The 16,390-nt window shown below is 38.1% G+C and overlaps 1 protein-coding gene across 5 annotated transcripts; it reads right to left on the bottom strand.

Annotated features, from left to right (window-relative positions):
- Positions 1-2,182: 2,182 nt before the first annotated feature.
- On the bottom strand, positions 2,183-13,610 carry tfap2a (transcription factor AP-2 alpha). 5 transcript variants are annotated; one of them, XM_051686579.1, is made up of 7 exons: positions 13,483-13,610; positions 9,267-9,686; positions 8,024-8,075; positions 6,352-6,577; positions 5,583-5,701; positions 4,115-4,256; positions 2,183-3,431 (listed from the first exon to the last, which is right to left on the bottom strand). In XM_051686579.1, exons 1-7 carry the CDS (start codon positions 13,540-13,542, stop codon positions 3,143-3,145), a joined length of 1,308 nt encoding a protein of 435 aa, XP_051542539.1. In that variant the 5' UTR covers positions 13,543-13,610; the 3' UTR covers positions 2,183-3,142. The 5 variants fall into 5 exon arrangements, with proteins under 5 accessions (XP_051542539.1, XP_051542541.1, XP_051542538.1 ...); XM_051686581.1 differs by lacking the exon at positions 13,483-13,610 and adding an exon at positions 11,807-11,915; XM_051686578.1 differs by lacking the exon at positions 13,483-13,610 and adding an exon at positions 10,862-11,188.
- Positions 13,611-16,390: the final 2,780 nt, after the last annotated feature.

Genomic DNA, 16,390 nt, shown 5'->3' with positions numbered 1-16,390 from the left:
TTTGTCTCTGATAAACTGTGCAAGCAATGAGAAAATCAGTTGTACGTAATCGATTTACAAGTGGTCAGAAGCTTTCCTTAACGAATTTACGAACGTTTTGCGCACTATACTTCGATACTTCGGGGGGTGGGGGTGGGGGGGGGGTTGCAGAGATCAAGTAGCCTACATTTTACGTGCTTCTGACGTTTTACATAGCTTAAGTCAATTTCTGCCAGCATTGTTGAAAATGTGATGTGTCTTTGGCCAGTTACTGTGCACGAAACATGACGGAATAAGAAACAGCATGATCAAACTAAAAAGAGAGTGCACAGCGAAACCAATCGCGCCTGCGTAAATGTTCCTCATAATCAACTAACCCTCCTCCGACACAGACTCCAGCTCATGCACAGCAGCGTGTGTGAGAGAGTGTCTGCTACATATATGCGCTTATTCAAGCCAAAACATTTTAATGTTATTTCGGAAGATTCTGTTAAATTATCGACAGTAAATGGATAATGATTTGGGGAAAACCACACAAAAGGACACGCATGTTAATTATTACATCGAATTAAGCCAGACATTAACTGAAATTTCACTACTCCGCGTTTTATATATTTTCATTTTGCTGCAAGGCATCGTTCTGTTCAACTAGTTCAATGAAAAAGAAACTGAATTAAATACAAAAGAGCAAAAGAGCAAATGCTGTGTTGATGTAGCCTAAATAAACGCGTTTCGATTGTTGGTATTTATAAAGGAATGTAAATTAACACTCGTGCTTTTGTGATAAAGCTGCTGTTTAAAATGCTTTCGTTGCGCTCAAAAAAAAAAAAATGACCTCTGTACATTTAATAAATAACATTAGCGTTTATGACACGCATGCACGTGAAGAAATTCCTAATTCCAATGAATATTATTTAACATGATTGTTTTCCCTTAAAATGACTATTCATGCGCTTTTTTTCTGCGCCTGCATCAGGAGGAGCAGCCGGGTATCCTCCTTTCTGTGAGAGCTATTGTGCCCGAGGTTAGAATCCCACACACAATCTGAGAAGCAGCCAACAAAAACAGTCTTGACAGACAATGCTTCGCTTCACCTGCTGCTGCACTGTGCATTGCAATTATGCCAAGGACATGTACAGTTAGGCTTCGTTCATGTTATTTGAAAACAACTGCATTTCAATCTAACAGACTGTATGAGCAAAGAAAAAGAATATGTTGAAAACGAATAGCCTCTATGGTGAAAATATTGTGCAGGCAGATCTTTCCTCAGTTCCGCGACAGACGTCTACTGTGCTTGCTGCTTAGATGTATAGCCAGCAAATCTAACACGCTCAAATGAAGATTGATTTCCAGGCGCATGCTATCAATAAACAATCAAACTCAACGAATTTGAGTTATGCACTGCACAGAAGAACCATATCTGCATGTATGCCCCAATGAATGAACGAGATTGGATCAGTAAAAAAATGACAGTGTTCATGAATGTTACTTTTCGTTTAAACACTGAAATACGATGCCAACGGTTTCCTTCAAACGAACTGTAAACTGTACATTACAACAAGTGATTTGAATTGTAATGACATAAAACAGTGTTTCAGAAAAAGTAAGGTGGCATCTACAAATAAAGGTATGTAAATGGCAACTGCACTAACCTTCAGCTGGATTCCACATCTGACTGATTTTAAAGAGCGCTTTCGCTCGAGGGCTAAAACTACACACATTCACGAATAAGAATTCATTGTTTTCTGTGTCATTTGGCTTGGCAAAAAAGCTCCCTGCCATATTTGAATGACCCTGTGCTCTGAACTAGGAGTTGAAAGTAAGTTTTTTTTTTCTTTCTTTTCTGTATTATTATACTTGAGGGAAACAATGGGTTCAACTGCTTATTGCATGGAGCAATCGTCAAGGGAGAGTTAAACTCAATTACAGTAACCGTGCTGAAAGGGGGGTGTTGATACACCCGTGCGCAGCAAGCAGTGTACAAAAAAAGTAATGAATAAAAATCGACATGAAGCGTATCAAATATTTATTATTTTTTTCTGGGCAACAAAGAACTATAATACATTGACAGGCATGGGAGCTATTGCCAGCACAGGTTTATGCAATACAGATGAAACCGCCTCCAATTTAGACAGTGGACATACAAGATATCAGATGGTCCCAAATGTTGTGAATTTATTCGAAAGAAAAAAAAAAGAAAGAATTCATAAGACAATATCCATTTATTGCTCTTGTGGTGCTTGAGGGAATAACAAGAGGTGATTGGCACAACACATAAAAATCTGGTATAAAAACAAGAAGATAGAAACACAAAACTAGCATCGTAAGGGTCTCCTTAATGACAATTTTCGATTTAAACTGAATGGCATAAGGATAATATATAGAGAAATGGATGTTTATTTCTTTTCAATTGGTTCACTTGCTTCAATGTCGCCTCAACATGCTACAAGAGGGCTGAACTGAAATATCCCAGAGAAGAATACCCCAAACTTCTGTTTTCTAAGAACCATAAAACCACATGAAGAACTAAGCGAATATTCAAACCCACTAAAACAGGAGGCACCAGATAAAAAAAAAGAAAAAAAAGAAAGAAGTTTGAACAGACGTACCATATTTACAATTCCCATTAAATTACACATAAATAAATATATACATACATGAACACAGATTCCCTCTTATAACCGCGAATCGTGTTGAAATTCAAAGTTCAAGTTGGTCGCTCGGAGTGATAAGTCAATAACTTGAAGTCATGGTATGAAACTGTAGATTTTTTGTTGTTGTTTTCTTTTTTCAAGTTTATTATTCACAATACTGATAGAAAATCATCCTCTTTCAGCTTCTTGTTGTCACATGGCTACAATCGTAAATGGAGAAATTGAAGAGAAATCGCTGGATTTCAGTCCGTTCATGAAAAGTCTTGCTGTGGCAGATCTGTACTCCTCTTATTGCCACTTTGCTTTTATTTTGATTGGTGAATGCCTTTTCCACGAATCCCAAGGTCAATTGTTTTATTATTATTATTATTATTATTATTATTATTATTATTATTATTATTATTATTTAATAAAAACAAACGTGTTTCAAAATGTGAAGATCAGGAGGTGGCGCGTCAATCTTGATCACTAGTGTGTTCTTAATGAAATTGGGATGTGGTGGGTGGACATCACTTTCTGTGTTTCTCATCTTTATCTCCTGCTTTCGAGCCCGTCTCGTTGTGGTTGTTGGGGTTGTTGTTCAGGTACATTTTGTCCATGGCTTTAATGGCCTCCGTCAGATAGTTCTGCAGCGCCGTGAGGGCCGCGCACATGGCTGGAGTCCCGAATCCGTGCGAAATAAGACTGAAGTGGGTCAAACAGCTCTGAATCCCGGGCTCGAGAATGGGCTGTGGACGTGAATTCCCCAAGGGTGAGCGGTCTTGCGAGAGCAGGTCCGTGAACTCTTTGCAGATTTGTCTAGAAGGAGACACAATGTAGGATGCGTGTCAGGATGAAGCTAATTACAGCTGAATTTATTAAGTCACAAATGTATTAGTAACACTATGTGCTCCTTATGTGGCCCTTAATCAATGAGATGCGTATTCCTTTTGACAGCAGCTCGCTTGGTCTGCGCAGAATCGGAGGGATGGTTGGAGAACGCAAGTTGAGTTTCAAACGAGAATCGCGTCAGTGAAATGTCAACCGGATAAGTGTGAATTAGATTAGACCTATTAGCCTCTAAAACTGCTGAAGAAGAGCTTGTTATTTTTATTATTGTATTTATTTATTTGATTTTCCATTCGAGGGGTCGTGTGTATCTTATAAATGACTTGACCCTTAATGAGCTTTTTAATTTAGCTGAAAATCTAAAAATAATGTAAGGAAAAAACACTAAATTGGGAATATAGGCCAAGTGTCCGTTTTATGATTTCGCTAATAATTTAGCAATTCGGTATTTTTATATTTCACGAAACCACTAGAAATTCCGCTCCATTTATTGAATCCTTCCCTATTTATTAACACATGTGAATCCATCTGACAGCAGTCTATTAGGCTACATATTTATTTCAAATTCCAGTGTGGTGTCGTTAAATAAAACGCGACGTAGTCACAAAAGGTGAAATAAGCTTTGTCATTTGAATAGTGAGAATAGCACTTACTTCGTTGCCAATAACATGTTTTTTCTTTGGACTTGTTCATTTGGGTCGGAATGCTGTCGGTTCACGTATTCAGCTACCGCCTTGGCTGGAAACTCAGTCTCGCATACATAACCAAAATCTCTGGCCAGATGCACAGCTTCACCTGGGAGAAAATGAGAGTCAGTGTGTAACATAGCCTATTACTTAAATGTACTGCAATCAAATTTAGAGCAATTAACATCTTCCACGTCTGTCATCAAATTAACGTCCTTGGTCGACGAGCAGGACATCATCCTTTATCAATCATTAATGCACCTTTATTTTCATTTCCCAGTAGAAAACTGTATTCTGTCAATACATGCGTCACAATACATGCTTTTTTCTGAAATGAACAGAACATCCGATAACTGCAAATGATAATGACAGCACGTCATTTGGTTAGTGATCCTCTTAGTAATTTAGAAAAATGTTCTGTATACGAAAGCCGTCTTATACTTTAGCCATACAAATTAGGTTACTCCAACTAGGTCTGTGTGTTTGTTTGTTTTTCTTCTTCTTCTTCTTTTCTTTTCCCCCCCAAGTCTTTGGTTTTAATTTCCTGAAACAGTTGGGTTTTTACTGCGGGCCTTCCTGTCATAAGTCCAGAGTCCGGAAGAACGCATGCGCCAATTAGCATCAAAGCTCAACTCCACTAAACTGCTTTCCATAAAATGGAGCAGATCATAAACAATAACAGCACTTCTGAAAGCCAGTGTCCTCCAACGAAATCAGCGTGTGCGTGCGTGTCCCCCAAACCCCCCTCCGCCCTTATCTCGCAGGAATCGTACATTTCTTCAGGCTCATTACCATACAAGAGCAAATTTCACTGAAGCACGATGAATATTACATTCAGTCTTCAACGGCAATGATTAACAGGAACCAATGAACCGTCTCCAGCTTTCACCTTTAAAACCCACGGCTCACCAAATACCACTGCACGGAATAATCACCTCCAACTTTGCAAGCAAAATGGATTTATTCAGAAGCAATGGCATCTTCGCAACGCAACATAATTAACTCATTTATATTTCATAATAGGCTTTCAACCTACAGGTCAACTACATCAAGCTTGCAAGACTAAAATCCATATGCAATAATAATAATCATCATCATCATCATCACCATCATCATTTTCTGCTGTTACACCATATACTCTCCAGCTAATGCATGATACAACAAAACGCCATAAAACCACTCAACTAATCCTGCAAAAAGTAGGCCATTTGATGAAACCCGACCCAAAAAAGTCCCTAAACCCACAAAATTCTTTCACAATTTAAACTCCCGATTCCGTTCTCCGACAGCTTTTTTTCTCATATCCTTCATGCAATGTTGCTTGCAAGACAAACTCTCCATTTCACGGATGAATGCAAATGCTGATTTAGAATGGCTCCCATGTAGCCGCATGAAACACCTGCTTTATCATACATATATTCATCAGGAAACTTACCTTCCACCAGTGACGTCAGAAGGGTAACATTGGCGGCCTTGCGTCTCCCTGCCGGTAGATTTAATCCGATTTTATCCAATTTCTCTCTTAAGGATCTTCCTCCGTTCTTAGATTTAGCCCTTGAAGCAAATGAAAAAACAGCGTCATATTATGTAATTGTTTCAATTATTGTCGACCATCTTTATGTGGTCCCATGATATTAAGGCTGTAGGACTTCATTTTTTTTATAAATTGTAATAGGCTAATAGCACTGATAACGATCCCTTCTAACACCGAAGCGCGTATAAGCTTGCATAAAGGCCTAATAAAAAAATAAATAAAAAAATAATAAAAAAAAAATTAAGCAGTCCTGTGTCCTCAACTCAAGAGCCCTCTCTATATAACAGCTTTTCGAGTAACTTTTCATGCTAGAAGTGAGCTCTGTTTTGAAGGAGTTTTGCATTACGGAGCGGTGATGGAATGTTTCAAATAATTACCTTTTTTATATTAAGATGATTCAAACAGTTTGTCGTGTTTGTTATTACTCCACTGACATCACGTGATATTTAATTATCCCACTTAGGCTTAGTTGTACATTAAATCGTATGGGGTCACAAGATGGCAGCATGTGCTCATTGTAATTTGGTAGGCCACTGCCAGTATAATATATTTCGATCCAAGGTTCAATATTTTATCTATGTTGTAATGGGCTACCATTTCGGTGGGTTTGGCGACGGCAAGCGCTTATTAACATGCAATTATAGATGTGTATAATGGAAGTCCAGCTCACCTCCTCAAGACCCCGCCGAGCAGAGAGGCGTTCAGGCACTCAGGCGGAGAGAGGCGTCTCTGCACCTCCGCTACTGTGACCTTGTATTTTGATGTTGAGCTGAGAAGAGACAGACGACCCGGAACCGAACAGAACACTTCGTTTGGGTTAACCACACCGCCAAAAAGTCCGTCCTTATTTATCGGTATGGCAGAGACATTACTGTTCTTGGACATGGAAACGGGACCTGGAAAAATGGAACACGATTAGGCCCCCCATTCCAGTCTACAGAAGCAACCAAATGAAAAAAAAAAAAAAAAAAAAAGAGAAAGATGAATTGCCATGCAGTCAATACAGCCATTGAGTAAGATTAGACATATGCGTTTATATGCACACCATCTCGCACGCCTATGTGAAATCATAGGCAATATAGTCTTATCAGAGAGGAAGAAAATAGATACCACAGCAATAGCTTTTCATTCAGCTCATGAATGTAACTGCTGGGATATACCCCGAGTAATGAAGTGGCCAAGCCATCCAAATATTTCATATTACCGCAATGGTTACTCCAGACCGAGCTCAAAGAATATGACAGTTGGACATGCGTTGCAATGCCTCGAGTTTGGCTCTGACTGCACAGTGCAAATGTAAATAATACAGTATGTGAGACTGACAAATTTCTAATTTGTGGAACTTCATAAAACAGAAACAGTAAGGAGAGAAACGGCAAAACCGGTAGATTGTAGATTTAAGGTTATGATAAATAATAGCCTAATAGGCCTAATAATAATAATTATTATTAATATTATTTAATTGTATGATAATATATTACTAGTAGAAGTAGTGTTAGTAGTATTACTATTATGTATATATTTTTTAAAGCCGATACTTTTAAAATAAAAAATCTAGTAATCCAATAAAAATAGAAATTCCTCGTAATCCAACACCGTAATTCGGGGCTGTGAACACTAACTCATTTTCTAGCCACACCAGCGCATGGAAAGATTCCCACAAATCAACACATACACACATTTGACTCACACACGCTCTTTCAAATAAGTTTTTAGGCTTAAATCCTGCTACAGTGCCCGTTGTTTCTTTGTGTGCTAACCGGAAACAAAAGCACAGGCACTTTTGGATAAATCACTTGTGACATTAAAAGCTCAGGGGAGACTAACAGAGACGAGAGCAGTTAAACGAACGTGTTTGTGGAATGAGTATCTCTGCAGATTTATACACGGTGCATCAAATTTAAGATGTCAAAGATTTCACGTGGTTAAAACGAAGAAAAGCAAATTCACTGCAGCGCACTTAAAAAATCCCTCATTCTCCTTCAGCCCTCTTTAGGTGCACAACATGGGCAATCATGTGATATAATTCTTAGTTTATGTTAACAACGACTTCTCGACTTTCGTTTCTCACATCATCTCTATGTAACATTTAGCAAATTGCATTAAAGGCTGCCGGTTTCAATTTGGTCACAGACCAAACCAAGATTAAACAAGCACCATAATATTAACACACATATAAGGCCCGTTATGAAACACTTGGTTAAAATGGTTAGTGCGTTATCTCCAGGCAACCTCAAGGCCTACAAATTAACCCGATCCGTCTCCCAGCAAGCACGGGTAGACTTTACGAGCGGAGGGCTGCCAGTGGAAGCACGTACGGTATTTCAGAGGAAATTGCTTACCTTTCTTGATTACTGTTTGGTCTGGGATGTGAATTCCCTGATCTTCAACATGCTGCAAAGACCAAACAACAAATTAATACAGATTTAAAGTATGAAGACATTTGAATCTGTCTCTTGTTAGCAAACGAAATAAAATAAAGCCCAGAGCAAACAATGCAAACCTTTAACATAGTAATGTATGACTATAAACATCATTACTTGTACGACATTACTATTAAAAGGTTGGCTTATGCCAACCGACCATAGACTGAGCGATGTTGAATTGATTATAAATATATATATATATATATATATATATATATATATATATATATATATATATATAATTTAATTTACATTTATAATGAGGGATATATACATACATATAATACAAATAACAATCCCCCCCCCCCCCCCCCCCCAATCAGTAAACCCAGGAAACAAAACAACGGAAATAAACATGCAATTGTGATTAAACAGTGCATTTTGCCTATGTATTGCTCTCACAGCTATGTAATTCGCCAAGATCTCTTCAGCAGGCAGACTACAATTAAATTACTGGTGAAAAGGGGGGCAGCCAGTAATCACGTCCAAAAATGACAGATAATATTAATCAAAAAGCTCAGTACACCATTCACTTTGTGTTGCTGGAGAGAACAACAGTAACAGATTGTATTAGATTTGCACTACCCATGGGTATGTGTGTATGTATGTATGTATGTGTGTGTCTGTACGTATGTGTATAATTATTTTTTATTTTTTATTATTATCTATGTCTTGCTGCTGTTTTTGTATTGTTGTACACTGGAAGCTCCTGTCACCAAGACACATTCCTTGTATGTGTAAGTATACTTGGCAATAAAGCGCATTCTGATTCTGATTAAAAGAGATAATCAAATAATTAATGAATGAAAAAACGGCTATCGTTTACTTTGAAATTATTTCTTGAAAACCCGTTGTTAAAAACGCAAATGTATTTAAGTTTCTACATTTCTTATCTCTAACATTGTACATGAATTTTTGAAAATATAAAATCAAAGCTGATATAATTGTATTGCTTGTCGTACGGTATTGTAAAAACTGCTGCTCATCCGCACTGCCACATTTCTAAGTTTAATTTTCTAAAACAACAACTTTATATTTGATATTTGACTGCTTGAGACTCTTCTATAAGTAGGTTCAATTTAAATAACAGCAGCAGCAAATATAAGAAAGGCTATGACCATTAAATGGCTGCATATCCTTTTGCAGGTATTTTTCTCACCTGAACATCTTCTAAAGAATGAGGTATTCCATGGATAGGGATTGAATCCGTGAGTCCGGTATCGATGCCGTGACCCGACGGCAGCAGCACTTCTCTGCGGTACTCTCGGCACAGCTGATGCGGAAGCCCGCGGTGCTGGTGCAGCAGGCTGCTCTCCTGACTCTGCCGCTGGCCGGGCCACCCCGGGTGCTGCGGTTGCGGCTGGGCGTGCAGAGAGTTGATGGAGTACGGGTCGTTAACGTGAGAGTAAGGGTCCTGAGACTGCGGGTAAATGGGTTGGTAGGGTGGCGGAAAGTATGGCGGCTGGAAGTCTGAGTTGGGCGTGTGAGAGAGCGGAGGAGCGCTGCTGTACGGAGACTGACCCACGCTGCCCAGCTGAGGTAACCGGGCAGTGCCGTTGCTGGTCCCGTCGTGGCGATCCTTGGGAGAGAAAACGACAAACCACTGTTTTAGTGCAGGGTTTTAGTTGTCTTTTTCTTTCTTTCTTTCTTTCTTTCTTTCTTTCTTTCTTTCTTTCTAAGAAAAACATTCATAGAGGCGATTCATCATCGCCCATCACAGTAAATAGTTATTTCAATAAATAAATAATACTTTGGTCAAGCAATAATAATAATAATAATAATAATAATAATAATAATAATAATAATAATAATAATAATGCAACCATGGTTCTCAAAATAAAAGTTATTTGATAATAAAAGTGCACATCAATAATGTGTTACTTATTTAGCAATTCAAGATCCTATTGAAAGGTGAACAAAAATAAATAAATACCCAGAGCTCACATCAAGTATAAAGTCTTTGTAATAGCATTTGATGCTACCAAGAAAAGCTTGCATGATGGTACAGACAAAACGACAGGATAAATGCAAACAATCGGAGAGTAAATGTTGAGCGCGATCTTCAGAGCTTTACCCTCGACAGTCACTCACCATCGCGGAAAAACTGTGCACTAACATCTGCGAAGATTTCCGAGGATTTCACAAGACAAGAATTTCAAAGGGACGAAACGAAAAAGAACGCGCAAATGAAATCAAGCCAATAACAAATGCAGGACAAAGTAGCGGTGACCGGCGTTCACATAAAGCGATAATCCATCAGAATCTGGGTAAATTCCCACTCTTCTTCATGTGCTCTTTAAATGCACAGTTTTTCTCTAAAGTTTCTTAGATCCCTTTGGCCTCTCCCGGCTCTGTCAGTGAGCTGTTCCCTCGCTTGAGCTCATGTTAGCACATACTGTCTCTTCCCATGCACTCCTAATAGTAGATATTCATGATTATTAATATTACACGAATACTTAATAAGGGAAGAATGGTCGGAAATCGAGCGTGAAGCGAGGAAGCAACTCAAGGCGGACTGCACTCCATTGAATGAGGAATCAGTATATCTAATCAGAGATGAGGAGAGGGAGTGTGTGTGTGTGGGGGGGGGGGGGGGGGGGGGGTTGAAGAGAGAGAGAGAGAGACATTCTCCAGCATCTGACGAATCAGAGAGAAGGGGGGACATTTTAAAAGGTTCGAGTGCAAGCAAAAGTGAAAGAAAGAAAGAAAGAAAGAACGAATAGGGAAGAAAGCGAAGAAGGAAACAATGTGCACCTCTGATTCTGGTGTAGATCCAGCAAACGCTGAGGGCATCTGGCCTGGCATATTTTTACTGCTCACTGGATGCTCGTCTCCGGTGTTATTTTTCATATTAGTCTTCGGATGTTCGCGCTCCATGGCCCACTAGAATCCCTCACCGCCAAAAATTTAGCAACGGCCACGATACATGAGACTCAAATTCACCGCCGGAGCGATTATTCACCAAACTTTACGCGTGTATAATCGCACACACTTCCATCTCAAATACACACGCGAATATTATAAACTGAATGTAATTTATTTTATTTACTCATTCTAACATCGCGAAAGAAAAACCTAAGGGTATGATGAGTCCAGAGGTTCTTTCCTGCTCATCCAGAAACCAGCGAAAACACGTTTTACTGGCTTCACCACTCCGAAACTACTCCCATATACTGTATTACTGCATTCACTACAAATAAATCGGACGATATACTGCAACGAACAGACATGAAGAACCTTTATAGGGAAAAGCATTCAACTGGCACGTTATTTTTTTAACTAACTGAACCACTTTAATCTTTTTTTTTTATTGCATACCAAACCTATGTTTGGTAAGTGTATTATTTCTTCTTCTTCTTTTTCACAAATAAATTTCGATATTACGACGTTATATATTTACGACGATTTTATGTTATTATTCTGGTGAAATTCTATGGGAAATTAACATGTGATAGGTGTGTTATTATTGTTGTTGTTGTTGTTATTATTAGGCTATTATCTATTTGTAAAAATAGGGCTATTAACATGATGTTCTGGAGCATGCATGATTGCAGATGTATTAAATGTATCACTTTTTTCTGTTTACACACACATCAAGTCTTAAAATGAAAATAAAAGCTGACTGAAAAGTAAAAGCATTCGGAATTTGGGTAAATGTCATGCAAAATTTTGTATTGAAAGCCTTCTTAAGCCGCTTACCTCGCAGTCTTCATATTTAATATTATCAGTTAATTTCCAAAGCATTTTCATTGGTTGTGGATAGAGTGAAGTGAGCCTTGGCTTGAGTTTGACACAGTGCACAGGGCTCGAGCTGCGCGCTCAGATCTCCCTCTAATGGTGGAAGAGAGAGAGACTCGCGAGCTACTGTAATAACCCTCATTAGCATATCAAGAGACCAAAGCCAATGAATATACACAGGTAGAAACTGCAACGGGTATTTCCAGTAACAATGCCTTTACTGGAATTCACATTTATTTCTAAAAGTGACCTAAATACAGGGTTGATATTAATGGGGAATGAGGACGCTCGTCACCATTGTAATTAATTATGCGATACGATTCATTGAAATTGGAATTAATAGGCCAAGAGATGCTGCAAGAAATACCCTGGACCATGAAACATATGTGACAAATATTAATATTTTTCGAAGGCCACGCGCTTTAGTAGGCTATGCGCTAAGTGCTAGAACCGAAGAACAGTTTGTAAAAATATATATACAGTATATTTAACTATGTTAAACTACTGCCATAAGAAATGCTAATAAAAACACACTTCTTCCATCCTGAAAATGATAAACTGTTGTTTTAGTCCTATAGTGAGCCCGGGCCTGTAAAACATTCTCGAAACTGTTATGCAAAAGTGGTCCATTCTGCAGATCTATTTAGAACATGTAACGGCGCAATTTAATAAATGTAAATAATTAACACAACAACATGGCTTGTTAAATGTGAATGAGGTCGGGAGATAGGTGCCGGGTCTAAGGCGTTGTCTCTCTCTTATCTCCATTACCATTTTTGGTGGGGTGAGTCCAGTTGTCATTAATGAGAGGCCAAAAGAAACTAAGACACAATGACCATTAAAAGAGGCAGAGAAACGAGCAATAGGAATGGATGGCTGTGCTGCTTTGTTGTGTGGGGGTAAACATCTTTGAAACTATTCGCATAAAAGAAAAGCAAAACTTGGTTTCATCCCTACATTTTGACATTTGGAGAAATGAGCTTTAAATTGCGAGTATGTCTGGACGTATTTATAGCGCTATTTTCAGAAATCAAATTATGAATAATTTATATTAAATTTCTAACTATTTAATTGAATTTTTTTAACATTAACGTAATGCGGCATATCAGATCATATCAGACAAAAGACGCACTGTGTATTCGCTATGAAAAATAAGGCTTAACTGAATTATCCTGTCTTTGCCTTTAACGTAGGGAAAATGTTTTATGTACGCATGCACAGAATTGACCAAACTGTAGTTACATGTAAGTCGTTTGTCTAAAAATAAATGAAAAACATAAAAACCTAAAAGAACATGCGTACAGAATGGCAGAAATGCTCAAAGTGCAACAAATACCTAACAACAACAACATTGGCCACTCTGATAAATTACCTTGATTATACTTTATTTTAGAGAAATTTGCCAGTGGCTTCACTCTCACGGCCCCAAACTCAAATCTGCATGCACGACTCCAGTCATTCATGTGTTTGAATCAACATTTTCAAACAGTTTCATTTGCAGTGATTACGACTGGACCAATGTTGTCTGGAAAACTTTGTCGAAAAGCTACCGTGGTCAAGACATAATTCAAAAGCAACATGCAAAAGTAAAATCGTGCACTTTCATGATATAGGCTACCTTAAGGAAAACAACCTACCTGCCAGTCTCCCATTTTGCCCATAAGTGACATTCTTGTGTCTTTCTGAAGTTGGTACATCACACAGTGTTATCTCATGGGGTCTTCTGTCCTTAAGCAAAATTCCACTTTAGCTGAACAAAATCTACTCACCTGGCCATAAAAACAGAGAACCACCTCACGGCGCATGCGCACTGCGATGGGCACGTGTAAGGTAACGACACCTGGAAAAGGTAAAGGCAGTGTTGAGATTCCTGCTGTAGGAAGACGAACGAGAAAAATAGCCCTTCTACTGTTTACTCTGATGTTTCCTTCACCTGCTGTTTTAGAGTCAAAATGTTACGTCTGACATTCTTGCTCGGTCAGCATGCAAATAAACATGCAATTGTGCAACAAAACAAGTTTTAAAATTTGTAACTAAGTCACGGGTTGCATTTGTCTTTTTTTCCTCTGATAATTTGTCCATATGAACGCACATTGAATTAGGACAAATGAAAATGATTTAAAGCACATTTTATCCATACCATGCCGGGCCTATAAAATCAATTTTATTTATTTGTATAGGCCTAATTCTTTTTAAACACAGAGCATCTGGGTTGTGAGTTTTAATTCACCATGTGCGCGTCCCCAGGTAAAAAATGTGTTACAGCTGTAAATAGCCTATGACAGCTTCCTAACTCTTGCTATTGCTTTTTTATTTTATACTGTATAATACTTTATTAATCAGAGAGGCATTCAATAGCATTTCCTATTTTAATCACTAATAATTTTCCATAAGGTGACAAAGATAATGTGAACGCAAGCAACAAGTCATATTACAAACTTTCATGTTGCTTAAGCATAAAAATCGTGCAGATATGCATTTACACCAACCTGATGATGAAGAGATGTCACTCTAGAGATTAGTTATATAAAACAGAAAATACAATAGTTTTATATTATATCGGTTGGTTGAAATCGGACGATGAATCCTTCATCCTAAATTTAAACACAAACAACTCGTTAATTTAATTATGTTCTAGAAAGGCTTGAGGACAAGACGACAGATTAGAATAAAATACAAAAACGTCAGTTTTATTATAAGAAATAGTGAAGAGTACTATGAAGAATATGCCTCTTTATTATATTATTATAACAAAACCAGCACCCGGTCAAAAAACTTTTAATGTCTCAGTGCAGCTTCATGCAGCTCCGTCAAAAAGCTATTTTCCATTTGACAGTATTATAAGATTTAAATGTTATCTATTGATGTAGTTGGTCTTTTACTCACCCAAGACATCGATTAGTTCTTGACTAATGTCATAATTTACAAGACAACTTTATATTTCATTAACTTCAAATCAGTTTTGCTTTTTGTGCCAAGCAAAAATGTGAGAGACACGTTAACCAGGAATATTAAGGAAATGTTCTCTCTGAGAATCACCTGCTGTTGTCTGGCGCCATCTATTGCACATGAGAAGACACCCTCTTGTGCATGATTCAGAGGTCATCCTATCTTTCCACCAGCACACTTGAAGGACCAGGCACAATTCCTCTGATTTACTGTAACTGATCTGACACTATTATGTCTATTACAGCTTCAGAATCGTTTTAATTTGCCTGAGGAAATTTGCAGGGGAAAAGCTACGCGTTTGCCCATATAGGCCTACGTATATTATTGAATATGATGTAGTGTAGATAAAGGGATAAAAGTTAACGGCAAAATGTGTCAACTATATACAAATACGTTTAAGACTTTTATTTTTTTATTTTTTTTATTTTTTTATTTTTATTTGGATTTACAAATTTAGATCACTTATTCAAATAACCAAAAGTGTGCACTTAGCATCTGAATTATTCTGTAAATAAATGTATCCATTATGATTGGAGTAGTCAGTGTGAGCCCACTTTGAACATTCTTCATAATCGATTCTTCTCACTTAAGGAACATTTTGTAGTGCATTGTAACACACAGGAAAGTGCTGTGTTTTTGTTGCTGCTTAGTGTTTTGGGTAAAGTAGCTTAAAGTCCGTTGTACCCTATGCTTTCTGAGATTAATTTACCCATGTATAGAAAACACATTGAGATAAACAAGCAATTGTTCATATATTATCATTATTATCTATTATTAGACACAGATAGACGGCCATGTCATCAACATATGTTACTAAGCGTGATACGTATTAAACTACTGTAACTACATCATGAATGACCATTGTTGAGAGAGCCAGGGAATAGCGACTGAGAATAGCGAGCAGGATGTTTCTCGTGTGAGTATATGGCACCATCTAGCGATGTAGCTAAATTTCCTGTTTGTAGCCTGCATAATTTCCATGAACAGCACGTGTGACTGATTGCTGTATCCTCAGATGTTTAACAGGTCGAAAAATGTCAAATTTAAAGGTTAAACTGGAAGAAATCATAAGTAAAATAAAAAGAAAAGGAATCTGTCGTATGCTTGAGACTTGATTTGGTTTTCTGTTTCCAAGTCTGTTTTCTGAAATAGAACCAAAGACTAAGGACCCCTATACTTCCCAAGTCGTGTAGGAAGAACATGAGGCCGCATGTGTGCGCGGTGGACGGATTCTGTTGATGTAGTTACAGGGAGAGCAGGTGTTTGTTCAGTGGGTGATTGGTGTTGGGTGATTATTAGAGGAAAAGCGTTTGTTAGGCGCGTGGGTTTGGGAAAGATCAGCTTTCCTGGAACCTGGACTGTTTCCAGCTCGGCTGTATTTTACCATGGCAACCATGTCCCAACTCAGCTACCAGCGAGTGCAGGCTATCAAAGCCACACAACAGAAAGACTGAATAGGGTACAACGGGGCTAAAGGCTCCATTGATTTTATTTTCCCCCAAAACACTAAATAGCAGATCTTTGCGTGTAATGTCTAAAGGTTAAGTAAGTGAAAGGATAGTATTTGGGGTAAAAAGCCCCCCTGCTGCAGGTGCT

The sequence above is a fragment of the Myxocyprinus asiaticus genome, chromosome 44, assembly GCF_019703515.2.
Source record: "Myxocyprinus asiaticus isolate MX2 ecotype Aquarium Trade chromosome 44, UBuf_Myxa_2, whole genome shotgun sequence".
NCBI classification, from domain to species: domain Eukaryota; kingdom Metazoa; phylum Chordata; class Actinopteri; order Cypriniformes; family Catostomidae; genus Myxocyprinus; species Myxocyprinus asiaticus.
The sequence above is the reverse complement of the archived record's forward strand: the minus strand, read 5'-3'. Positions and strand labels throughout refer to the sequence as shown.

Coding starts and splice junctions, on each gene's coding strand:
- tfap2a (XM_051686578.1), bottom strand. CDS start 10,984: ATGGAGCGCGAACATCCGAAGACTAATATGAAAAATAACACCGGAGAC. Junction 9,687..10,861: donor GATCTACACCAGAATCAGAG/GTGCACATTGTT, acceptor TTCTCTCCCAAG/GATCGCCACGACGGGACCAG. Junction 8,076..9,266: donor ATTCTTTAGAAGATGTTCAG/GTGAGAAAAATA, acceptor TGGTCTTTGCAG/CATGTTGAAGATCAGGGAAT.